This window comes from Morus notabilis, unplaced genomic scaffold (assembly GCF_000414095.1).
Source record: "Morus notabilis unplaced genomic scaffold, ASM41409v2 Scaffold2113, whole genome shotgun sequence".
In the NCBI taxonomy this organism is placed as follows: domain Eukaryota; kingdom Viridiplantae; phylum Streptophyta; class Magnoliopsida; order Rosales; family Moraceae; genus Morus; species Morus notabilis.
The window spans coordinates 72,959-97,093 of record NW_010357106.1 but is presented as its reverse complement, the minus strand read 5'-3'; the positions used below and the strand labels follow the sequence as shown (position 1 = coordinate 97,093).

At 36.0% G+C, this 24,135-nt stretch overlaps 5 protein-coding genes across 5 annotated transcripts; 2 read left to right on the top strand and 3 right to left on the bottom strand.

Moving 5' to 3' along the window:
• Window positions 1–1,416: 1,416 nt before the first annotated feature.
• LOC21390350 (ferritin-3, chloroplastic) lies at window positions 1,417–3,973 on the top strand. Its single transcript, XM_010089228.2, has 8 exons — window positions 1,417–1,856; window positions 1,978–2,061; window positions 2,160–2,220; window positions 2,331–2,418; window positions 3,136–3,197; window positions 3,302–3,367; window positions 3,457–3,520; window positions 3,654–3,973. Exons 1-8 carry the CDS (start codon window positions 1,555–1,557, stop codon window positions 3,716–3,718), a joined length of 792 nt encoding a protein of 263 aa, XP_010087530.1. The 5' UTR covers window positions 1,417–1,554; the 3' UTR covers window positions 3,719–3,973.
• Window positions 3,974–6,165: 2,192 nt separating this feature from the next.
• Window positions 6,166–8,515, bottom strand: LOC21390349 (40S ribosomal protein S4-1). Its single transcript, XM_024165682.1, has 5 exons — window positions 8,409–8,515; window positions 7,891–7,968; window positions 7,607–7,787; window positions 7,108–7,205; window positions 6,166–6,830 (listed from the first exon to the last, which is right to left on the bottom strand). Exons 1-5 carry the CDS (start codon window positions 8,409–8,411, stop codon window positions 6,396–6,398), a joined length of 795 nt encoding a protein of 264 aa, XP_024021450.1. The 5' UTR covers window positions 8,412–8,515; the 3' UTR covers window positions 6,166–6,395.
• A 2,594-nt stretch (window positions 8,516–11,109) lies between these two features.
• LOC21390348 (multiple inositol polyphosphate phosphatase 1) lies at window positions 11,110–15,415 on the top strand. The gene is made up of 11 exons (XM_010089226.2): window positions 11,110–11,294; window positions 11,450–11,537; window positions 12,010–12,303; window positions 12,591–12,749; window positions 13,260–13,400; window positions 13,590–13,646; window positions 13,935–14,073; window positions 14,331–14,435; window positions 14,561–14,751; window positions 14,838–14,879; window positions 14,966–15,415. Exons 1-11 carry the CDS (start codon window positions 11,182–11,184, stop codon window positions 15,137–15,139), a joined length of 1,503 nt encoding a protein of 500 aa, XP_010087528.1. The 5' UTR covers window positions 11,110–11,181; the 3' UTR covers window positions 15,140–15,415.
• A 2,527-nt stretch (window positions 15,416–17,942) lies between these two features.
• On the bottom strand, window positions 17,943–20,553 carry LOC21390347 (peptide-N4-(N-acetyl-beta-glucosaminyl)asparagine amidase A). Its single transcript, XM_010089225.2, has one exon. It carries the CDS (start codon window positions 20,028–20,030, stop codon window positions 18,225–18,227), a length of 1,806 nt encoding a protein of 601 aa, XP_010087527.1. The 5' UTR covers window positions 20,031–20,553; the 3' UTR covers window positions 17,943–18,224.
• Window positions 20,552–24,094, bottom strand: LOC21390346 (protein MID1-COMPLEMENTING ACTIVITY 1). Its single transcript, XM_010089224.2, has 7 exons — window positions 23,618–24,094; window positions 21,735–22,087; window positions 21,561–21,658; window positions 21,410–21,481; window positions 21,177–21,283; window positions 20,985–21,078; window positions 20,552–20,627 (listed from the first exon to the last, which is right to left on the bottom strand). The coding sequence occupies exons 1-7, from the start codon at window positions 24,005–24,007 to the stop codon at window positions 20,575–20,577; spliced, it is 1,167 nt and encodes a 388-aa protein (XP_010087526.1). The 5' UTR covers window positions 24,008–24,094; the 3' UTR covers window positions 20,552–20,574.
• Window positions 24,095–24,135: the final 41 nt, after the last annotated feature.

Here is a 24,135-nt window from a genome sequence, read left to right as displayed (position 1 = left end):
CATGTTATAACAACAAACGCTTTACTATTTTTAAACCTATTATAATAACAAACGCTTTACTATTTTTAAGCCTATTATAACAACAAATAGAAATTATGTTAATAATTTATTTAAGAATATATATTTTATGTGTGCATTTTGATCGATTTGGTCGGTTCCAAAACCCAAACTAACTAAAAGAAATTAGGCTTTTTCCATGGTGAAATTCTCTTAAAAAATCACCGATAAAATATTTTATTTTGACCGTTAAATTACTTTTTTAACAGTAAAACACCATGTTTTGACTGTTGAAAAAGTAATTTAACGGTCAGATCTGCAGAGAGAGTAATTTTATGTAGCATATTGTAAATTTTTAATACGCACTTGCGTAAATCTAATTGTTAAATACTTAATATAATAGTTAAAATAAGGTGTTTCACCAGAAGTCCACCACAGAGGCTCCCAAGAAATTGATAGCAGGCACATATTCTATATAATTGATTTCATTTCATTTCATTTGAATCAGTAGATCGGTATTTACTGTTTTCTATTTTTCATTTAATATCCCATCCACCACCCCATTCCACAACAATGTGTACAATAAAAGGTGAATCATTAAATATAATTTTTAAAGTTTTCATATTTTTCATAATTTGAATGTATGATTTTAATGCAACCCCATCATAATTTTATGTCCTGTTACAGAAGGAAAAAAAAAAAGAAGAAAAGAATAATGTTAGGGACACTAATTTAAATTTAAACTTTTATATGTTAACTGACATAGTATATAACTTATTATTTTTATATTAATAGTTGTTTAAAATATTATCACGTCAATTAATGATATAATAAAAAGTGAATCATTAAATTAAATTTTTAAAATTTTTATATTTTTCATAATTTGCATGTATGATTTTAATGCAACGTCGTCGTATTTTTATGACCTGTTATAAAAAAAAATAATAAAATAATAAAATATTAATTTAAATCTCAATTTTTATGTACTAATTAATATAATATATAAATTATTATTTTTATATTAATAATTATTTAAAATATTATTACGTTAATTAATAATAAAAAATTATATTTATTAATAATAACGTAACAATTCACGTATCTATACAAAAATTAATATTTGAGTTGTCTGTTTTAGAAGGGAGGGAGGGACGATGGAGGAACCAAAGTGGGCCCTCCTAAAGATGCACCCTCTTTTCATACGAGTCATGTCTTCTTTTGGAGTCTTAAAAGGCAAACATATTATTCGATATAAGAAATTATAGTGGACAAAATTTCCAGATATTTCTCTGGGATTTCACACCTACACCCAGCTAGCCACGAGCTCGCCACGCTCCCAACTGCCAGAATTAGTCTTGACCCTCCACGTGTTAACCCATCCAATGGTCCTTCTAGTACCTTTCTCTTCCAATCTCTATCCTCTCCTCCACACCACATACAGTTCCACTTTTCCCCTCTTTATTACCACCATTTCCTCTCCTCCTCCCCAGCTCTGTTCTTCAACTCTCTCTCTCTCTCTCTCTCCTCTGAAACCTCTGTTTCTCTCTCTACAGAACCATGCTTCTCAAGGCTTCTCCCGCTTCTTCTCTCCTCGGCACTCGCGGGGAGACTCTGCTTCCCCTGAACTCTCCCAACTCTCTGTTCTCGACTCTCCGGTTCTCTCCGGAGAGAAACGGAAGCGGGTTCTCGGTCTGCGCGGCGTCGAAGGGCTCCGACAGTCGGCCCCTCACCGGCGTCGTCTTCGAGCCCTTCGAGGAAGTCAAGAAGGAGCTCGATCTCGTCCCCACCATTCCGCAAGTCTCCATCGCTCGCCAGAAGTACACCGAAGAGGCCGAAGCCGCCGTTAACGAGCAAATTAAGTAAGATTTCTTTCCCATTCCCTTAGTTCTTTCTTGCTATTTGAGTAATACAGATTTTCTTTCTTGATTGTTTAGAAAAGTTTAATCGTCTAATCATTATTTCTTTGGGGGAAATTACCAGTGTGGAGTACAATGTTTCGTACGTTTACCATGCCCTGTTTGCCTACTTCGATCGGGACAACGTCGCGCTCAAGGGTCTTGCCAAGTACGATAATTAAAGTTCTCAATTTTCTTTTGTTAGCATTAAATTTCGTTTTTTCTGTTGATTTATGGGGGTTTTGTTCGACTTTTTCTGATCAACAGGTTTTTCAAGGAATCCAGTGAAGAAGAGAGGGAACACGCTGAGAAATTGATGGAATATCAGGTGCGTTACACTTTTGTTCCTTCGTTTCTTTGTTTTTAACCTAATTTTTTTTTCCTATAATTACTGAAAAAAAGAAGGCTCTGTTCTGGTCTTGTCTTGCTTTGTAACAGAATAAGCGTGGTGGGAAAGTAAAGTTGCAGTCTATTTTGATGCCCCTCTCCGAGTTTGATCATCCAGAGAAAGGAGATGCTTTATATGGTTCGTTTGTTTTGGCTCCTTAGTTATCTATTTGTTATAAATTGCGTAATGTTTGTCTCACTTGTAGCATTTAACGTGAAATTTCTTCTTGTGGGCCCGTGGCATGAGTTTCTTGAAATTGCATATAATTTGTCTCACTGGCAATTATGATTGAACCTCTAATGCAAAGAAGTAGATGTAGGTGACCGCAGTTTGTAATAACAACATTGTAACATGAGAAGTAGCCTGGCATGTTAAAACCATAGTAGTAAATTACATAATTTTGAACTTTGCATTTGGGTATTTGGCATTATTTTTTGGCTGGGTTGTCCTCGGTTTCTTTAAATTCAGATTGCTTCATATCAAGGAATGTAGATGCTATGAAAATGATGAGAATTAATTGCTGCCTAAACTGTTAAATGCATAGGACCGCCCCTTTGGATCTAAAGCTTATTGGTGCTTTAAGTATATACTTGATTAGAGTAAATTAAGGGGGAAGGACATAACTATCCCCTTAGAGTGCGCGAGTCTAGATTTTTACCCCTTACTCTTGATTAATATCCTTTTAGTCAAATAACTATATTAGTCAAAAGGGTATTAATCAATAGTAAGAGGTAAAAATCAAGACTCAATAGTAATTCTCTCTATAATAATTAATGTTAATGAACTTATGATTGTAATCTAGCAACTACCTTCAATGACTTTCCTCTGATATTGCAATCTGTTATTATACTTTAGCAATGGAGCTTGCATTATCCCTGGAGAAGCTGACGAATGAAAAGCTCCTCAACTTGCACTGTGTAAGGAATTTACCAGTTACTACTTTTTTCGTTAATTTTGCCAAAAGGCAATTGTATTTTTATGGAATAATGCTCTTTTTAATCTTCCGTCATTTGGCGAACAGGTTGCTGACTGTAACAAGGATGTGCAGTTGGTAGATTTCATTGAAAGTGAATTCCTGACTGAGCAGGTGAATTTTGTAATTTAGGAAGAGTGGCACAAATTGAACATTTACTCTTATGGACTTTTATTCTCAACTTTCAATTTTCACTTTTCTAGGTGGAAGCCATCAAGAAAATCTCAGAATATGTTGCCCAACTGCGGAGAGTCGGCAAAGGACACGGTATTATTTTCATCCTTTCTTTTCTTCTGAATTCCCCTCGGTTGTAGAATACGAGTACAAACTTACATTCATAACCGTTATTTGAAATTTGATCCCTTCCTGATCTCTGAATTGTCTGCATTTGACTTTCCAGGAGTTTGGCACTTTGATCAAATGCTGCTCCACGAGGAGGAAGCTCTTAATGGAGCTGCTGCGTAATAAGGAGTCCATTTTCTTTTTCTTTTTTTTTCTTTTCACTACCACTTCGGAGGGGTTTCTACATGGTTTACCATGTTAAATAGTTCTTGTTCAGAGATTGTTTTCAAACTTAGTACCGTTTGTTAGATTTACCAGTGAGAATGCGCATGGATTTAAGCTTTAGTCCAGATAATCATAGATGTAAAATCAGTGAGTTTTCTTTGCGACTACTCTTCGGTTCTTTTCATTTAAATCTAGTATGCTCGTCTTGATTGAGATAATTTTTGCATTGGAATCCGGCATATCTTTGTGGCTTTGTGCATTAATCTCGAAGGTGGTCCACTAGAATACAGCAAAATTTGTTGGTTTTGCACGTTTTTAGGCCCTTTTGAAAGAAAGACAACTGACTAAAGCGGCCAAAAATGTTTAGGGGTCCTGAGGTCTGTGTTATGGCTGTCTAAGACCATGGTGATTGCTTGACACTCCTGTTTTGTTCCCACAATACAAAAACGTACGGCACTTCTTATCGTCGTTTTAGGACTGTGTGCCTGCATAGGAGAACTGTCGTTTACGTTGAGAGGTGAGGTTCATCCGGCTACTTTCATTAAGAGTTTGAATTTTAGTTGTAAGGATTAGATTAGAGGTAATAAAGCATGGCTATGTTATCCCGAACTTTCAAACTGGAAGAAAAGAACAGCATAAGCGAATGCTTTAACTGAGCTGTGAATTTTTTGACTCAATTTAACTGATAATCTTAAAAGCTGTGTTTTGGTGCTTCTGTGCCTAAAGCCTAGTTGCTTACCGAATTTTTTATTGTGATAAATTATTTCTTGAATTTATTTGGGAGTTTCTCCCATAGGACTAATAAAATGAAACTTTCAGTAGTTTTATTTTTTTTAACAACTTTCAGCCGTTAAATCTACATTAAAAATTATCTGTTTTGTATATTTTTTTATTCTTATTTTATTTCGATCAGATTTAACAGTTAAAAAATTAATCTTACTAGTAGGACAGCCTACCAGAGGCAATCCGTATTTAGAAGTTTTTTCAAATCAATGAAAGATATTAGAATTCGAAATGAAATATGTAACATGATGTGCTTCAATTATTATTTGAAAAAAAAAATGAGAAAATTTGAAATTACCTTAGGGTGCATAAGTCTAAATTTTTACCCGTTACTCTTGATTAATACCTTTTTTATTAATATAGTTACTTAATGAAAAAAAATATTAATAAAAAATGATGCGTAAAAATAAACTCATACACTTTAAAAAGTATTTGTCTAATTTTCTTTTTGATTTTTCCCCCTTTAAATGAGTTCACAGTTGTATATGAGGGTATTTTCATTCAAATTTCAAGTCGTTATTAGGCACTACGCAACATTATATTAAATTTTAATACCTATTTATCACATTTGAAAAATTGGACATAACTTTGTAACGTGCAAAGTTATTGTCGATATGCCAAATACCTTTTGTTAAATTTCCAGCTATCACCTTGTTTTGTAGCAAAGGTAGGCTTGATATACTAAAACTAAAGTTTGGACTGAATTAAATGGACCGGTCCCAAACTCTCAGGCTGGACATAGCCAATACTCTAGATCTAAAACTATTTTTGAACCGAACTGATCTGGCCTGAAGTGTTATTATTATACATATTTTTAAATTAAAAAAAGAAGACAAATGGTCGTTAGAGTATACGAGTTTAGATTTTTAGACGTTACTCTTTGATTAATATTCTTTGGAAAATTTTTTAAAATACCCCATGAAATGGAGCTCTCTTTCATTTTTACCCTTTAATATTATTGGCACATATATTTCTACCTTTTAAACTATAACTAATGAAGGGGTATTTTTTTTTTAAAAGTACTTTTAGTAAACCGGATACTTAAAAGAGATCGAATATGTAATTTTCTAATATCAAAACTCTCAAAAAATAATCACATCTAATTTTTTTTTACAGTAAAAAATTTTAAAAAATAATCACATCTAACTTTTTTTTTATAATAAAAAAACTCATATAAAACTATATCTCAACTCAAATTAAAAATTTAAATCGACCAACTAAATATGTCATGTATTAGTCAAAATAATATCATTCAAAAGTAAAGAGATAAAGTCAGTAGTAATTTTATCTGTTAAACTTTCCTCGTAAAAACTGGGCCGGCCCGGCCCTGATCTGTGAGGCTTTAAAGTCAGGCCACGGCTAAGGAAGCAGTCAGATCAAATAGCACCCAATAAGTAAACGATTAACCTAACCAAAAATAAGCTAGGATAAGGATTAAATTAATGTCGTCACCGAGGTTTTAAGAGAACGTAAGCAATGAACTGAAGCTACCTGGACTAATTTAGCATGGAAAAGCACAAATCAGATCCACAAGAGGTAAATATTTTGGACAATGGCACAAACAAACAAGCCAGTAAATGTTTAACACAAGAGTAAGGCAAGCAAATAAGGCAAGCAATGCATTAAGGAGTCCAAGCAAGAATTAACTTCCAAACGGGCATTAAGGAGTCCAAGCAAGAATTAACTTCCAAACGGGCATTAAGTACTACAATTCATAATTCAACAACTACAATTAACAGTACCAAGCAAAAGAGAGCAAAATTTGCAGCATAAATCCAATATAAGGTTCAGCTACGAGAAAAACCGAACATCAAACAAAGTCTAAGAAATATCAGAGGCTGTTCATTATTGTTTAAGCTGTGGATGCTGCTTGGGCTGCAAGCCTCTTCTTGGCTTCTTCAATGATAGAAAGCTTAATACCCTTACCCTTTGGAAGGGATAACCATGGCTTGGTCCCCTTGCCAATGGTGAACACATTGCCCAATCGAGTAGCGAACTCATGTCCAGTAGCATCCTGAACGTGGATGGTCTCAAAAGTTCCCTTATGCTTTTCCCTGTTCTTGATTACTCCAACACGCCCTCTGTTCCTTCCACCAGTAACCATCACTACATTTCCAACATCAAACTTGATGAAGTCAGTGATTTTGTTGCTCTCAAGGTCCAGCTTGATGGTGTCGTTCGCCTTGATGAGAGGGTCAGGGTAACGGATAGTACGCCCATCATAGGTGTTCAGATATGGGATACCCTTTTGGCCAAACTGCACAGAGCGAACTTTGCAAAGCTTGAACTGCAGCAAAACACGCGAACAATGAGAAAAAGCCAATAAGAGATTCAACATGGGCCATACCGCCATACATATAAAACTACCTATGTTTAGCCAGCCATGCTAGTGAAGCATGGCTGATGATACAATGTTGTAATTTCCAGTTGTTTAAAGTGTTTGATCATGTACCTCACTACCAGTTTATATACACTCTTTCAAAAGAGAAACAAAAACAAAAAAAAAACAAAAAAACAAAAACAAAATTTTAAAGTTATTTCAAAGGAACAAAAGAATAGATCACCTTTGCCTCATCATCCCTGATTGAGTGGAGACGGAAACGGCCTTTAGTATCATAAAGAAGACGGAAATTCTCATTTGTTTTTGGGATGGATACGACATCTATCAAAGACACGAGTGATATTACATTTTCAACACCACAGGATAAAAGAATCAAAACCTAGGACAACAAGATACAGGAAAGCCATTCCATAATCCAATGCTAAGTAACATGTTGAGTTCATTCGCACAAATCATATCGAAAACGGATCAGAAAAAATAGTGTGGCCTACAAACTACGCCATGATAGAATCATAATAGCAGCATTCATATTCATCAACTATTTGTATGATTACCTGTAACAAGTGTTACATTACTCTCAAAGAACACAACCACTTGAACTTGAAAAGCACAAAGAAAAACACTAATGCCATACTTACATTTTTAAACTATTTCCAACATATAATAGATACAAAAACTGAAAACAAAGGTAATGATTCCAGTTAGAAGATTGGATTTCTTACCCATGAAACCAGAAGGATATGTCTTATCAGTCCTGACCTTTCCATCAACCAAGACATGCCTTTGCATCAAAATGGAAATAACTTCACGGTATGTTAGAGCATATTTCAAACGGTTTCGCAGGATGAGGATCAATGGCAAGCACTCCCTGGATTTGTGGGGTCCAGATGAAGGCTTAGGTGCCTGCATAACAAAAATAGATTACAAATTAAAGGAATCATTTCAAAATGAAAAATAAATGCAACACTCAACAAACACCAAAAAAATTAAAGAAAAAAAAACTTACAAATGCACCGCCAAGTTTGTCAAGCATCCAATGCTTGGGAGCATTGAGCCGCTTCAAATGCTTCTTCAATCCTCTCGCCTGATTAATAATAATAAAAGAAAAAACCTCAAACTTCAAAATCCATACAAAGACAATAAACTTAAAAGTTACCCATAAATAAAACTCAAACTAACACCACAATATATTGAAGTATTAACTAATCTAGTATTGATTCTCCTAATTTATCGTGTCCATTAAAATTTGCAAGCTTTGCATCGCTGATGAAGACGTCAGACGTAAAATAAATTATCCCAAAAATCCATAACGTACAAATATACATCAAAATATACAAATCTAGATCTGGGTATCATAAATCATTCATATTCGTTCACAAAAAAGAGAGAGAGATAGAGAATTTGGCAGTGATCTGTGCATTTGTTCTATTTTCAGATGCAAATATATTTGCACACAAAAAAAAAACAACGAAGAGAAGTAAAAGGTGAACTAAAGAGGAGACAGAAAGAGAAAGATGAGTGAACCATTTTGGGATGATGAGCTTGAAGATCTCAGGAGGCGCTAGCTGAGCCTCTGCAAGAACTGTGTGCGGAAGAGAGATCAATAATGCCTTCGAAAACCCTAGCGTGGTGTTTTTTGGAGGGGTTGTTTATCGTTGCCGGTGTTGGGCTCATATGGGCTTTTCGTGAGTTTAATGGGCCTTGACTTATTTGGTAGCCTTGTGGGCTCCCTTTAGCCATTAAAGAAACGGTTAGAGTAGCCCTTTAATTGTTTTTTTATTATTTTTTTACAAAATATAAATTTTTGTTTAGAGAAGTCAATTTAATATATGGAAAGGAATACCAAGTCTAAGCCCTGTTCATTTCACCGATTCAAATTTAAAATTTAAGTTTTGCTATAGTAAAATACTCTCAAAAACAGTCACATCTAACTTTTTTACTACAGTAAAAAGTTCTCACATAAAGTCACATCTTAACTCGAATCAGCGAGCTAAACGGGCCCTAAACCTATTGGAATTGAAAAATGGAAATCTAGTTAGGTATTTAGAGATTTGTTCACTCTTTAACATCAAATTAAGAAGGGAGTAAGTTTACAAGACAAAATTTGAGGAGAATAAAACTGAAAAAAGGTGTTTAAACGCATATGAAAATAGAAGAAGGCTTCTTTTCTTCTGCTTTAAATCATTGGTTTGTCAAAAAAGTAGACCAATGATTTTAGTTTTAATTGGTGTTTACTCTAAAGTTTCTTAAAATTGTTTTAAAATTTATGGTATAAACTAGTGGTTCAATAAGAAATAAGTCATGTGTGGTTCAAGTCAAATAAATAAAATAAAAAAGTAAACCGGTTGTTTGGTCAATAAGAAAACCGATACCTTAAGGATAACATGGACTTTATAACTCATCAAAGTTGATGCATAAAAAAATAATAAAAACAGTAAAAAAAAAAAAAAAAAAAAAAAAAAAAAAAAAAAAAAAAAAACCAACCTAGTTTACCCTACATGAAGGACCCATGTGAATTAGGAGTTTACTTCTTTTACAGAACTAGTATGCAAAAATACCTCTTTTGTAGAAAATTGAAGTATAATTAAAATATGAAAGTGATGACACGAATAATTAGATTTTGAATTTTTATCCAGCCTAATTTACTTCCGCGAAAAAAAAAACACACACACACACACCAAAAATACTACTCAAAGTAGTTAAAAATATTTTAATGCCACTCTACTAAAATTAAACAATCGCCATTCAATTATTAAAGAGAAAACAAAATACCACAATTAGAGGTGTTCATCCAATCTTATTTTTGTTGTATAACAACTAGTCCAATCAAAGGTTGATTTTTTAGAAATTTCATCCAATCAAATTACTAGTGTATCATTCAATTCAATTTAAGTTGGTTTGGATTAGATTGGACCAATTGGTTTTGAGCTTGAGCATAAGTACATCTATTCTTTTTAATTTTCGTTCTTTCTTTTGGCTATTCGACCTATTTGTTAGCGTTTGAAGAAAGGCTCGTGGCAAAAGAAGACGGAGGAAAATTTTTAGATAAAATGTCCTTATGGTCTTTTTATTATAATTTTAAGTTTTTATTAAGAAGTTTTGATTTAATGTGCGAAAACATACACTTTAATCTTTGACCAATAATATAAATACATTTATATCTATAATTATATATAGTTTATACAGAAGTTGGATAAGTTTGGATTGGATGTTTTGAGAGTAAAATGAACGTCTAATCCAATTTAAGTCGGATTTTGAGAATTCACATCCAATCCAATCGATTGAGGTTAGTTATCTATTAATTGAATCATATTAGACTAGTTAGTTTGATCAGTTAGTTAGATTTATTGAATATTTCAAATCACGCTTAATTATTTAAAACGATATAAATGATTGGTCTTAACCTTAGGCCCAACTCTATTAGAGCCAGCTCGGCCTTGGCCCAAAATTTTTGAAGCGTTTTTGTGAATTAGAGGAAAGGAAAATTAATACCCTGCCTAGTGCCTATTTTATACTATTTAGAGGTGTGCATCGGTATCTGGTTTTTTTTTTTTTTCATTTTTCTTAGAAATTTTTTTTGATAAGATAAAGATCAGTTTTTTTTACTATTAAATTTGATTAAAATTAAATTAAATTAAAAAATATGTAAAATAAATAATTTTTAATATAAATTTAATGATTAAAAAATAAAAAATTACTCATAATTTTGGGTCCGTTCACTTCGCTGATTTAAATTTGTAATTTGAGTTGAGATGTGATTTTATGTAAGAGCTTTTTACTGTAGCAAAAAAGTTAGGTGTGACTGTTTCTGAGAGCTTTTTATTATAACAAAACTTAAATTCAAAAAAGTTAGATGTGACTGTTTCTGAGAGCTTTTTATTATAACAAAACTTAAATTTTAAATTCGAATTGGTGAAGTGAACGGAGCCTTTATTTTTCTGATACTCTATGAGAGTAAATCCGTTCTTCTTAAACGAAAAAGAAAAGACTTTTTTTTTTATAATTGACTCATTTTTTTCCCAATTATTATAACTCTTTTTTGGTTTTTTTTTTTTTGTGTGCAATAGAGAAGGACGGGGAAATTGGAATATCTAATATATCTATAAATCTATAAATTTTAAAATTGCCTTTCACCAAAATGGAATAAAAAATAAAAAGCAGAAAATGCCGAATTCCAAAATAAAACCAGCGGAAACTCTTTACCCGTACACACAGACACATTTTTATTCTCTACACAGTGCTTTAATCACCTCCACATTCCTCTTCTCCTTTGGGTGTGTTCTTTGGAGACAGAATAATGGAGAAGAACAAGGCCGTGTTTGTTTGTTTTCTAATATCCCTGTCGGTGATCGCCAATTCAAACGCCGGCGAAGATTTTGATGTTCGCAAACACCTCTCTACTGTATCCAGGTCTCGCTCCTTCTCTTTCTCTTCGATTCTATGTATTATAATGGATCGATTTTTACTTTTTTGGGTTTTTAATTGAAGTTTCATACCGGATTATTAGTAGTTATGGTGTTTGTAGGGCTAATTGTTCTGTTTCCTTGTTTTCTCCTTCGTTGAAGATATGGTGTTGTCAAAGATATTGCTGACAATTCGTTTGTAGCTTCGAATGTTCCAGAAGGATGTACTCCCATCCACCTGAATCTTGTGGTATCATTTATTTGCACAATTTTAATTTTTTGTTGGAAAATGCTATTGAAGTAATTTTGATAAATGTTATAAATGTAGTTTGCACAATTTTAATTTTTTGTTGGAAAATGTTGTTAGTGTAGTATAGAATTGACACGAGATATTTTATGAGAAAAAAAATCTAGGCCTTTCCCTTTTAAATGTTTTGGTGGAGAAGCTACTTTTATGTGTCAAATCGCGATACATTTCCATCCTTTTTCAGTGATCTTATTCATTTGATTCGTTCATAAGCCTTGTTAAGCTTGGATTGACATATAATTTAAACATTGATTATGCATATGCGGAGATTGTAAGGCATGATGGACTTGGGAATGGTTTATGTATTCGGTTTAATGATTTGACACATTTTTGGTTCTGTTGATGCCCTAATACTGTATAAGTGTTTGAATTAGAGGACATAATTGCTAACCATATTACTACTTTACATTCCTAGGCAAGACATGGAACGCGCTCACCAACCAAAAAAAGAATGAGAGAGTTAGACAGGTTGGCAGCTCATCTCGAAGTACTTTTGAGAGATGTGGAGGTACAAAATTTGTCTTTGCAAGAAGTTCCTTCCTGGTTGTGGGGTTGGAAATCTCCTTGGAAAGAAAAAGTGAAGGGTGGAGAATTAATCAGTAAAGGAGAGAAGGAACTATATGATTTTGGAATCAGGACTAGAGAAAAGTTTCCAAATTTGTTTGATGAGGATTACCACCCTGATGTTTACCCAATAAGGACAAGTCAAGTAAGCATCATTAGTTTCCTTTTCCTTTGATTTTCTTATGTTAAAGCATTACCTGACTTCTTTCTATATAAGTTGCCATTGTAAAAGCTCTTTTCAAATGTGGACGAACATATTTTATGTTCATGCACTTCTAATAACAACACGGTGAAATTTTTTCGGGTCCCAACTTAAGCAGCAATTATTTAGTAACTTTAGCTATGGTCATGGCCAGTCTTTTATTCTCTATCTGTTATCAAATTTGCTGTCACCTGTCAACTTACACATTTCTCGATTCTTTAATGGGCTAGGTTCCTCGAGCATCAGCTAGCGCTGTGGCTTTTGGAATGGGGCTATTCAGTGCGAGAGGAAGTCTTGGACCTGGGCGTCATCGAGCGTTTGCTGTAACTAGTGAAAGCCGTGCAAGTGATATAATGCTACGTTTTCATGACTGTTGCCAGAACTACAAGGTAATTTTGCTTTCCCAGTCTCATCTGCTTCTTCGGATATATAAATTCCAAAACATATAAATCTCATCAGTTGTTCCCTTCTTGTGTTTATTTAATTTATAGAGCTAATGAAATGATTAACTTCTTGTTACACCACGTCCTATGTGGGCACCTAGTGCATAACATTTTAGAGGCCCTTTTAATTTAGAAGCGTGTTTTGTAATGGTTTTTTGGTTTTTCGTTGTGCTCCATGGAGTTATTCTTATTTTTCTGTAGTTATACTTGGAATATTTCCTTTCCCCTTTTTTTTTTCGGCTATGAGTTTCTCCAAAGATTTCTATAAGAAGTTGTACTGTTTCTTATCCATAATTGAAAAAAAAAGGCAGATGTTTCCAGATCTGACAAAGAAAAAGGGCTGTTTGACTTGGCAATTGCCAAGTGTGAAGTTTGTGCTTGAATAATAAAAGGATTGTTGATAGTTATCGTCTATGAGAATTGTTTTGCGTAAATATTTGAGACTTATGGATGCAGGCCTTCAGGAAAAGTCAAGAGCCTTTTGTTGATGAACTTAAGGAACCAATTCTTGACAAGATCACCTCTGCTTTGGTCGGACGCTACAAGTTGAATTTTACAAGGCAGGATACATCTTCTCTTTGGTTACTGTGCAAACAGGTATTTTATTTCAATGATCTCTGTCCGTAAGCATTTTCTATCAGTTGATCAGTTCAGTTTTTTTTCTTCTCCCTTTGATTAGTTCAGAGTTGATACGTTTGCTTTAATCGTCTCAGAATTAATTACATTTACTTAAAAAGTTGATATTAAGCTTTCTTTTAATCGCCCAAATTGGTGATTGTTTTGCAGGAAGCATCTTTATTGGATATAACTGACCAAGCTTGTGGTCTTTTTACCCCTTCAGAGGTATACATGATTGTTTATTACTTGCCCTGATGTGACTTAATTATTATTAGTTTTTTTCAGATATTTTCCCCTAATGTGTTCACTTTTAGTCCTGTAGCTTGAGAAAGTTAAATTTGTCAATCGGTGATCTCATCTATTATTACTTTAATAGTCAACACAAACCCTGTATAAGTAGCTGTCCTGTAGTGAGCTGGTAAATCAACAAAACAGGACTAGGAAGTGGTATATAGTTTTTATTGCTGCTACATGCTTTTTCTTATTCTCATTCAAAATTCTCTACACGTGTAGGTTGAGATGCTTGAGTGGACAGATGACTTGGAAATGTTTATATTGAAGGGTTATGGCAATTCATTGAATTATCGCATGGGAGTGCCATTACTTGAAGATGTTGTGCGATCTGTGGAGCGGGCTATCCAAGCTAAGGAAGGTAAGATTGTTGTGAGAAATAATGACCTGGTGGAGGATTGGAATCACTTTAATAATCCCGTGGTCATGTAATTTTTAGTTACTTTATACTTGTTTGGTTGCTTCGCCTTTCATGCCGTCTAGGTAAAATAAAATAAAACGGAGTAGAGAAATAGGTATGGTACTTCAATAGTGGGAGCTTTAACCTTACTAAAGCAATTGTGGAAAGCTATGATGCTTGCATGTATCTTATAATATTTCAACATCTTGTCCTTATAGAAAAACACACTCCTGGAAGTTATGAAAAGGCAATACTAAGGTTCGGACATGCAGAGACTGTGGTTCCATTCTCTTGTCTTCTTGGACTTTTCCTTGAAGGATCTGGTGAGTGATTTCATCATTATATTCTTAACTATCTTGTAGGATCTCAGTGCATTTGATGGGTGCTAAATGTGAGCATTTTCTGCATCCTATATAATCAATATAATCCTTCTTTCCAAATATTTCAGAATTTCAGCAAATACAGAAGGAAGAACCCTTGGAATTCCCTCCAAAGCCTCCACAAAGGAGAAACTGGAGGGGCAGTGTTGTGGCGCCTTTTGCTGGTAACAACATGCTTGTGTTGCACAGCTGTCCAGCGAATACTTCAAGCAAGTATTTTCTGCAAGTCTTGCATAACGAACAACCCATTCCGTTGCCTGTAAGCCTCTCTCTCTGACGACTAGTTATTTTCTAACTTGATGTTACATCTTCAAAGATTTTGACTTTATGTATTTGTTCGTGCAGGGTTGTGGTGGTTCTGATTTCTGTCCATTTGAAGTTTTTAAGGTACTAATGTTATCCTACTCAAACGCTTCATTTGGCGTGACTCCTCATCTGATGCTCATTCAAAACTTTGTGTTACATATATACAGGAAACAATTGTCGCTCCTCATTTGAAGCATAATTTTATCACACTTTGCACTGTGAAGCTGGATAAACAGGAGCCTAATCTTGCAACGATTAAGTTTTCTCAACTTGTCCGTTGGCTTCTTTCCTTCTTCTTACCGGGGAAGGATGATACAAGGTCGGGCAAAGATGACTTATAGTGTGTTTTTCAAGACTTCAAGTAAGGAAGGAATAATCTCACATCCGTTTTCCTTATTGGCTTCGACTTTCATGGTTTTCAGCCACGAGGCCCACGTCCAGCTCCTCTTGCTAATGTACATTTTTCATCAATACAGTTGCTAACACATAACCTGCTTTAGCGCTCGGCTGAGATCTTTGGTACAATCCTGTTTGTCCCGTTCACCTTGCAGTCTTGCTTTTAACACTGTTTTAGTTGTTGTAGTACATTGGTTATATTATCTAGCTTGATCTTCCTACATTTTTGGGAGTAGGTCACGTTTATGGTATGCGAGATAAATGGAATTCGTTGCAGTATGATCAGTTGTAGTTGACCCAGACTGCAAAGATAGCTGTTTGGGGAGGTCTTTGTCTTTGTTCAAGGACGCAAAAAAATTCTCTCTTCGCTGTTTGTTCTTGTTTTTAGGACATAAGCATAGTTTCCTCGAGGTTCATAAGGCCACTAATGCTTCGCTGGATTCGTGTTATGGTTCGGATTATAGTTAATGGTTCGTTACAGTGTTTTCTTTCACAAAAAACATGCGTAAACTGAAAATGGTTCTGAATCATAGTTTTGATCTCATGAACTAAACGTCCACTAAGTCATCTGTTCTGAGTGGTTACTGGTCATGTAACTTTTCAAGTATTACAAGCAAATTAAATGCAATGACTATTACGTTGTAGAAAACATGGAGGGTCGGGTCAACATATTTGTTTTTCGTGAAAAATATCGTATTCAATGTTTTTCTTTTCTTTTTCTTTTTTTCTCTTTTTTTTAAGGTAAAGTTTTATTCAACAAAAAAGTGATATAGACATCAATAATAATGCAGATGAACCTGTGGCACACGATACAAAATATTCGATAAAAATTGGTTCCATTAGTAAATTCTAATGAAGCACAAAGAAAAAGACGCAAGATGAGACTTAATATCGGAAAAATTCCTCAACACATCAGTTTGAGCATGTATAAGGCTCTTTTAGAAATCACGACAATCGATAAAAGTTTTTGATCCATAGAGAGCATGTAACGCGTAGCTTTAAGGCACTAACATCTCCGCCTAGACTTGTATCTAGTGGGACTTTTAACTCGCCAAGATCTAAATTTGACGGACCAAAAACAAACTCAAAAGGTGGAAGAACCACATCCATTATTACTATATGGCAGAAATATTGACGCGTGTATTAGACTAAACATAAACAATTAAAACCCAAAGCACGACTGCCGCAAGCCTTCAATAACAGTACAGCTGACAAGAGGATTGTCAGGGTAGGAAGAATGCTTTGAGGGACAAGCAGTGAAGCTGATGAGATGCCTTCAAACAGTAGAACGTGAAACATATGGACCACCACCATCAATGTCTGGAGACAACACCACCACCTCCAAAAAAAGCCCACCATCATTCAAAACAAAACTTAGAAAGAGTATGACCACCAGACGAGGAATGCGCCAAAAAATGCCACCAAGTTATCTAGATTCCATCCTTTAAAACAAATTAGATCCGCCCCAACAAAGCCACTTTGCCAAACACAACCACCGTCATTGAAAATCAAACAACGATAGGAGCCTCTTAACCAATTTTCAATGCCAAAGATCTAGCGGCACACTCGAAGGCAGTTTTGAAATTCCGGCCGTCTCACTCTCTCCTTTTCTCTTTTTCTCATTTCTTTAGCTATATCAGGCGAAAAACTATTATAACTATCGTTATGAAACTAGTACATGAGGGAATGAATAGCCTTGTATCAAAGCTAAAAAACAAGTTTGTCAAATGCAACAGCTGCTACTCGCATCTTAGGTCGTCTATTGCTCGCGCTCTCAACCTTTTGGTTGCATTATTATTGAAAAAATTGGTTAATCCCACAAATGATCTCTAAAGTTTGCCCTCAATTTCACTTTAGTCTCTTGACTTTTAAACGTCTCACAGTTGGTCATTAGGGGTTTATTTTATTTCAATTTCAGTCCTTCCGTCGGCTATGTATTAAATATTTGATGAAATCTGTGTAAATTAATTTGGGAACATCTAAAGTTTAGAGACTAAAATAATACAAAAAACAAAAATTAGTTTCCGTAGAGTCTCTAAATTTTAACTTCTCCCAGTTTTAGTCTTAATTTACACAATCTTCATCAAATATTTAACACCTAGTAAACGGAAAGACCGAAACTAAAACATAATAAAATCTCAGGAATCAACTGTGGTTACGTTTTAAAAGTCAAGAACTAAAGTATAATTAAGAGTAAATCTCAGGAACTATACGTGAGATTAACTCAAAAAAAAAAAAAGGGACCTTTTTGATTGGTTGATATGGATGCAAAATTCACATTGGCGAAATGCGAACAGTTGTATACAAATATATATATATATATATATATAAAGAGTTTTTTTTTTTTTTTATGTTGCTTGGGGAAATTGAAAACAATGAAAGAGTCGACTTTTGCCAAGATTTTTCATAACCCAACCATTAGTACAACTTGGTTTTTCTATGAAAATTGTACGTCAAGTCATGAACAGAAGTGTTCAATTTGGTTTATTATTCAACTTTAGCTAATATATGGGGTACTCTGGCAAATCACAGTTTAGAGGAAGATATAATAACTTTTCTTTTTCCTTTTTATGCAAAGATGTATCTTTTATAATTCTAAAAAAAAAAAAAAAAAAGATGTATCTTTTTTATGGAAACTTGGAAGATAATAAATTTTTTATGTGGTGATCAAAGATTCATAGAAGATGAAACAAAATTGTACACCATTCATCTACCTCACTAATCAGTATACACAAAATAGGAGGGCCATTTAACGTGTCGAGTCCCATACAAATTGGAGGCATTCACTGCCGACAAACGCCCATGCACGTAATAGGAAGTGCCTTTAATGCATCAAGACCAATAACAAATAAGGAAAAAAGAAATAAACTTATTCTTAAAAGGAAGTGAACTAATTGCAAGTTACGAAATTACAGGAAAATGACAACATAAGTACATTATGTACACATAAAAAAGTTAAGACACGGGATTAGCAAAAAAGTTTAAGACACAGGTTTCATTATTAATTCCGACAAAAGAAAGAAACTATTATTACGAAGAAGCCAACGACAAACACGCCAGTGTCGTATTATCTCCTGTAAGCTTTCCATTACTAGCGGAAACAGACCTGGAATAGCACCCCAACACGTCCCTGTATCGAACCCTCTGCAGAGTCTCTGCCGTGCCGGAGACAACGGAGTGACCCTTCACCTCCATCCACCCATTCGAGTCCTGCCAATTGTAGAGCCGCCTTTTACGGCCGCCATGGAAGGACTTCTCATCCATCGAGTGCGAGACGTTCGTGACCAGCATATAGGTGTCCTTCCGCGACCCTGGAAGCTTCGCCGTGATCACTCTCAGAGGATATTTCCTCTTCGAGCTCGTACAAGTAATCACTTGGCCTCTGTCGTTCAAAACCTTGACTTCTCTGCTCGCCTTGATCTTCTGCTTCACTGACTTGTAGTCTCCGTCGTTCTGGAACCGGATCGTGTTCCAGAGCTTGTACCTCTGCGAGAATGTCGTCGTGTGGTTGCCTCCGCTCCACTTGACCCAACCTGTGTATTGGATTGTTCTCTCGGCTTTGGTCTTGAACGATCCGTCGAGTTTTCTGAACTGCGATTGGCGCTCAATTTGGAGAAGCGGATTCAGGTAAAAGCTCGATTGCGCAACCACCGACGGCGATTTGTGGTCCAGCCAGAGGTGTAAATTGGCGTTCACGAGCCAGTACGAGATTCCGTCGGAGACGCCGATCCCGAGCCGGTGAACATTTTTGTCCAAGAGCTTTCCGAGAAATGGCGTCAATTCTAGGTCGTACGTTGGCAAATTGAAGGCTCCGATCGCCACCACCGGTTCCCAAAACAGAGGATTGATTCCACCGGTGAAGAAAACCGGAAAGGGAACCTCCGATCCGACTAACTCGCCGTCGATGGTCACGAAAACCTCTCTGTAAGCTCCGTTAGCGCGAGCGGTTTCCAGATTGTTCATTGCGACATAGGAATTCGGCGGATTGGAGTACCAAAACTCGTCGTTGCCGTGAAACGACACGTAAAGTTCCAGAACGGCTCGGCGAGTGTTCTTCGGGAATCGGATTTCCTTGGCGTGCAAATCCAATTCGCTCTCTGATCTGAACCAGAATCCCCTCTCGCCGGAGTCCGATATCGGAATGATCAAATCCGCCGGCTCTTCCTCCACAATCGCCAAATTCGCGCCAAAATCCGAAGATTCCAGCCCTGTCTTTTGCCTTATAAACCCTAACTCTCCACTTTCATTCCGATCTCCGGTCGTAGACGGAACCCTAACTTCGGTTACGTTGTCCTTGTAATACAGAAAATTGACTTCGACATGGTAGATTCCAGTAAAGTCCTTGTCCACGACGTTCTCGAGCATAATAGTGAGATCCAAGTCCGATCGCGAGAGAATCGAAGAGTACCTGGTCACGTCCTTCCGAACCTTCCAGAAGATCCCGCCCTCGGTCGGCTCGGCGGGGCTAGTCCGGAGAATCTCGACGCCGCCGAGCCACAGGGCGGAGATTCGGTCGTACTGTTCTCCTTTGCATTTGGCGCGAAACTCGACGACGACGAAGGACCAGGGGGAGGGGCAATCCGACGGCGGAGAGTAAGGCGTTGAGAAAGGAGGGCCATCGATGGTGTTGGCGAAGGAGTGGCGTAGGATCGGGAGAGTGCACGATGAAGTCAGCCGATCGGACGGCAGAGGAAGGGCGAGCTCGAAGTATTTTTGGGATGATGGTTTATGATGGAGAGAGGATGTGAGGGACGACTTGGTGAAACGGTTTGGGAAGTCGAAGGACGAGACAGTGTTGAAGAAGAAGAGAATAAAGAGGAAGAAAAGAGTGTTCATTTTTTGTGGTGTGAATGACAGATATTAGTAATGACAGGATTTGGAAGCTGAATAAGGGAAAGGTATAAGGAAAGGGTGAATTGCTTTTGTTTGGGAAGAAAATTCAAGTACTAGATAAGTTGATAATTCAGCCAAAAAAAGAAAAAAAAATACTAAAGTTGATTCTTTTGTCCCAAAGTAGGAAATTTCAAGTACCCAGTAAGCCTAGAAAATGAGTTTTGTGCTCTTCCCCGTTTTGATTCCAAAACTGTTTCATTGCCTCTTTGTGTTTCCCATCAAGGTAAAATGGTTCTAGTTGCTTGAGACTGTCAGCTTCCTACATCTTTGGATTGTGTCCTTGTTATGGGATGAATTTGAAAAGGTTATATGTACATATATGTATACCGTAAATGTAAAGATTACAAGCAGCTAGACTAGTTTGTTTTAGGTCTCTTTGAGCTTTACTATCTCTGACGCGTATTATGCAATTTTTGCATGGTGTATCAGCAACTACTGCATGTGTAGTAATCTATTTTTTGGCACAACCCAACATGCAAGGGATTCGTCACGTTTTCATGTATTGGAATGGTGGAGGAATCATCTTTCTTCCTTGGCAACCTGCAAAAGGTGGTGTTGAATTACTGTTAAGATGAGCAGAATCTATTCTGTTAACTTCGTACTAGTACAGTATCCAACTTAGTCAAAGCCTGAAGCCTATAAGAGAATCGAGATACCTGTCTTCAAAAAAATTAAAATAAAAATAAAAATAAAAATGAAATGCTAATTTATTTAGTGCCAATTAGGCTAACCAAAAAAACATAGTAAACCAGCAATGGTAGTGTATCCCATTATCCACCATTAATGTTCGCTTCTTTATCAATCTATATACAGACTTTACATATTCAAAGGCGGTATGAAATCACTTTATGACAGCAATTACAAGTTTAAAAGATCAAAAGGCAAGAAGGCACCTACCCTCAAAGTTTCTGAGTTCAAGTTCACGTCGTTCTTGGACCATTGCGCAGCAGCAACACATCAGGTGAGTTAAAAAGTCATCACAGGAACCTCCCTAGTTTAGTAGTTGATAAAAATGGAGTTAAGAAGGTAATGAAAAGCCGCAAAATTTATCCTTCAAAACTTTACTGTAATAGTGAACTAAAATAGTACCTCAATGTTAAGAAGTTCTCGCAATTTCCTTCTCATACAGCAGGAGTAACAACAACAGCCACCAACTAGTGAATATGCCAGCAGGTTGTTTATCGCTCGTTCACGAGCTGTATTTCAAGCAATTGAAAATGGGACAGCGATTAGAACTCTTTGTAGGACTATTATACACACACACTTCAACCTTGTTATCTTTGTAACAGAGCAAAACAAAATCCTAAACTAAATAAGCTTACATATTTTTCCTCTTGACACTATATTAGCCATCCACGAAAATGTTCCACAAGGATAGATAAAGGTCTTCAAGCCTGTAAAATCCATATACGATGAGTAATTGAACATAAGATTACAAAGAATATCTGATGTAATTTGGTTTAAGAAACTCACTAAGACAAGGCTCATTGCAACAGCCGATTAGATCAGCCTGCCATTCTGACTGAACTTCATTGTCCGTCTTCAATTCAAAATCTCCATTGGTAATATCCCTATAACAAAACCGCATTGTCAAATGAATTACCAAATCACTAAACGCTCTACTTAAGTGACGTATCAAGTTCTTACCCAGATACCACATAGGTCGGTTCATTGCTTAGAACCTTCTTAACTTTTTTGCTTGGAAGTGCATTAACAACATTTTCAGTCACGTCAATGAGGTGTTCAATAACTCGGCATTGGTCGGGGTCGTTATTTGTTCTTGATCGTTGCAGTTCTATGTTTAGCTTCTCCTTCTCCTCTTGAAGTGCCTCGTGGAAACCCAAGTCAGGATATCTGCGAGATAGAGACTTCTCCAATATGTCTGCGTCTTTCTTTGTTCTGTCCGGTTTCAGAATCACTTTCTGAGCCTCAACGTCCTCCTCATCAAGTGTATAGTCTCTTTGGTCCTCTTCTATAGCCTTCAACCCTTCCTTCAGATTCTGGGGTTTAGTGTTTCAGCACTAAAATTAGTTTAACTAGTGACTAATCCCAAATATTTTATAGGCGGACCCCAGTACCAAAAAGACTCCCGTACTATGACAGGTTCGGGAGAAAATTCAATCATATATGTAAGCGGCCTTACTCTCGAAAGAGAGACCGTTTTCGGGATTCGAACCTTGGACCCCGGGTGCAAACGCAAGCGCTCCCACCACGGTGCCAAGGCCCGTCTTCAATCCCAAAAATTTTATAAACATAAAAAATAGTTATTGGCTCATTGTGACAGAATTAGTTTACTACTGATATCTGGATATAATATAAAGTTGTCAAAATTATATCAAGTCTATCCAATACACGAAAGCCGAGTGATTATCTAGAATCATTCTTTGGGGAAAAGAATCGGAGTTTCTTAAGGCATGTTCTTTTGTCTAAAAAATTTTAAAAAAAATAACTCGAATTTCAACTTTATTTATGTTCACGTTCTTTTAAGTTTTAATTTTATTTAATTTTATTTAAATTATAACTTTAACTCAAATTATAACTCAAATTCAACTCAAAAATTACACTTAAATTACACTTCAAAAGAATAGTCCCTTAATAATTTCTCATTTTGCTTTTACGTATTATTAATTATGTAATGGTTTCGTGATCATTAAGGAACAAGTAGCCTTTTCTCTAGAACTTGAATAAAAAGGAGTGTAAAAGCAGATGCTGCAATATCATAATCGCCAATTACTTTACTGGAGAACATGACAAGCCTTTTTTCCGTTTTTCTTTAATTTTTGGCCAAAGTTCAAACTAGTAGTAAGTAGTAAAGAGTAATGACAAGCTTGACAAAGCAACCAGCAAAAAAAAAAAAAAAAAAAAAAAAAACAGCTTGACAAAGAACGGTATTACATACCACTACCATACTTTAAATGCGAAACACTTGTTATAAAAAAAATAAAAAAAATAAAAAAAACAAAACAACTTGTCAAATTAGTATCAGACTATCAGTCACACCGACAATACTCCTACAGGTGTAAAGTGAAAGAAAGGACGGTCCAGTTTCAAACGTCAAGAACTTTGTTGGTCTCTAACCTATCATTTCCAAGTTCGAACAAAGAAAATTGGGACCCAGTTTGACAAAACAAAAAATTAGCACGAACCCTCTACAGTACTGCCTCATTATTTATTTTCTTTGGTTTGGTCCTTTTCAGAACAAAGAGAATTGAGGTTAGAAAAAGATCAGTTCTTTCTGAAACTTTTTACTTGAACGTTATTAGTTTTAGAAATCTTCTACACCAAGCAAAATATTAAAACATTATAAACGCTTAATAGGGAATCTTTTTAATTATTTGCATGTCCACATTGCCTTTTCGTTTGATTATTACTCCGGTTTCATACAGTTATATGCAAGTCTAAACTTGAGAATTTAACATTGTAGATATATGAAAGGAGAGTTACCATGTCCTATTTACAGTTAATGATTGCAAATATTGCTACTAATCGCTGAATTACAAATTAATACCATTTCTACGAACAAAAATTACCTGCAAGCGGAACTCATGAACGAGAGAAATCAAAGGCACGAGGCTAAGGTAACGATCAATCTCGTCCTGGACGTGGCGGAACTGATAGACTACGCTCCACCCCATGGCAAGCAAGTACAGGCAGCTCTTGTCTCTGCAGCACTCAATCAACTCCAGCGCTTTCTTCAGAGACTCCTCCAGCCCATCCAACGGCTCCTTCACGGCCGGGAGCGTCACCAGGTCCGTCGCTTTTAGCTTCTCGAGGAGGTTTCCGATCACTCTCGCGTGCTCCGCCAGCTGCTCGCAGTTCCTCCTGTGGGTCGCGGCGGTGCGTGCCGATGCCGCGATCATGCTCGTTAGCGTCACGGCATCAGTCCCTGCTGCATAATATGGCTGCGAAAAGGTTCCCATGTTGTTGTTATTAGTACTTGTTCTTACGGCTCTACTCTCTAGTGAGAAATTTCAGGTGAGAGAGAAAGAGGTGATTTTTGGAAGTTGTCTAATGTAATAAATGCGAATTGGCAAGACATCTTATTTCA

Coding starts and splice junctions, on each gene's coding strand:
- LOC21390350 (XM_010089228.2), top strand. CDS start 1,555: ATGCTTCTCAAGGCTTCTCCCGCTTCTTCTCTCCTCGGCACTCGCGGG. Junction 1,857..1,977: donor GCCGTTAACGAGCAAATTAA/GTAAGATTTCTT, acceptor GGAAATTACCAG/TGTGGAGTACAATGTTTCGT. Junction 3,521..3,653: donor GAGAGTCGGCAAAGGACACG/GTATTATTTTCA, acceptor TTGACTTTCCAG/GAGTTTGGCACTTTGATCAA.
- LOC21390349 (XM_024165682.1), bottom strand. Junction 7,788..7,890: donor ACAAACTTGGCGGTGCATTT/GTAAGTTTTTTT, acceptor TTTGTTATGCAG/GCACCTAAGCCTTCATCTGG. Junction 7,206..7,606: donor ATATCCTTCTGGTTTCATGG/GTAAGAAATCCA, acceptor TGTCTTTGATAG/ATGTCGTATCCATCCCAAAA.
- LOC21390348 (XM_010089226.2), top strand. CDS start 11,182: ATGGAGAAGAACAAGGCCGTGTTTGTTTGTTTTCTAATATCCCTGTCG. Junction 11,295..11,449: donor CACCTCTCTACTGTATCCAG/GTCTCGCTCCTT, acceptor CCTTCGTTGAAG/ATATGGTGTTGTCAAAGATA. Junction 12,750..13,259: donor ACTGTTGCCAGAACTACAAG/GTAATTTTGCTT, acceptor TTATGGATGCAG/GCCTTCAGGAAAAGTCAAGA.
- LOC21390347 (XM_010089225.2), bottom strand. CDS start 20,030: ATGAACACTCTTTTCTTCCTCTTTATTCTCTTCTTCTTCAACACTGTC.
- LOC21390346 (XM_010089224.2), bottom strand. CDS start 24,007: ATGGGAACCTTTTCGCAGCCATATTATGCAGCAGGGACTGATGCCGTG. Junction 22,088..23,617: donor TTCATGAGTTCCGCTTGCAG/GTAATTTTTGTT, acceptor ACTAAACCCCAG/AATCTGAAGGAAGGGTTGAA. Junction 21,482..21,560: donor TTGCAATGAGCCTTGTCTTA/GTGAGTTTCTTA, acceptor TGGATTTTACAG/GCTTGAAGACCTTTATCTAT.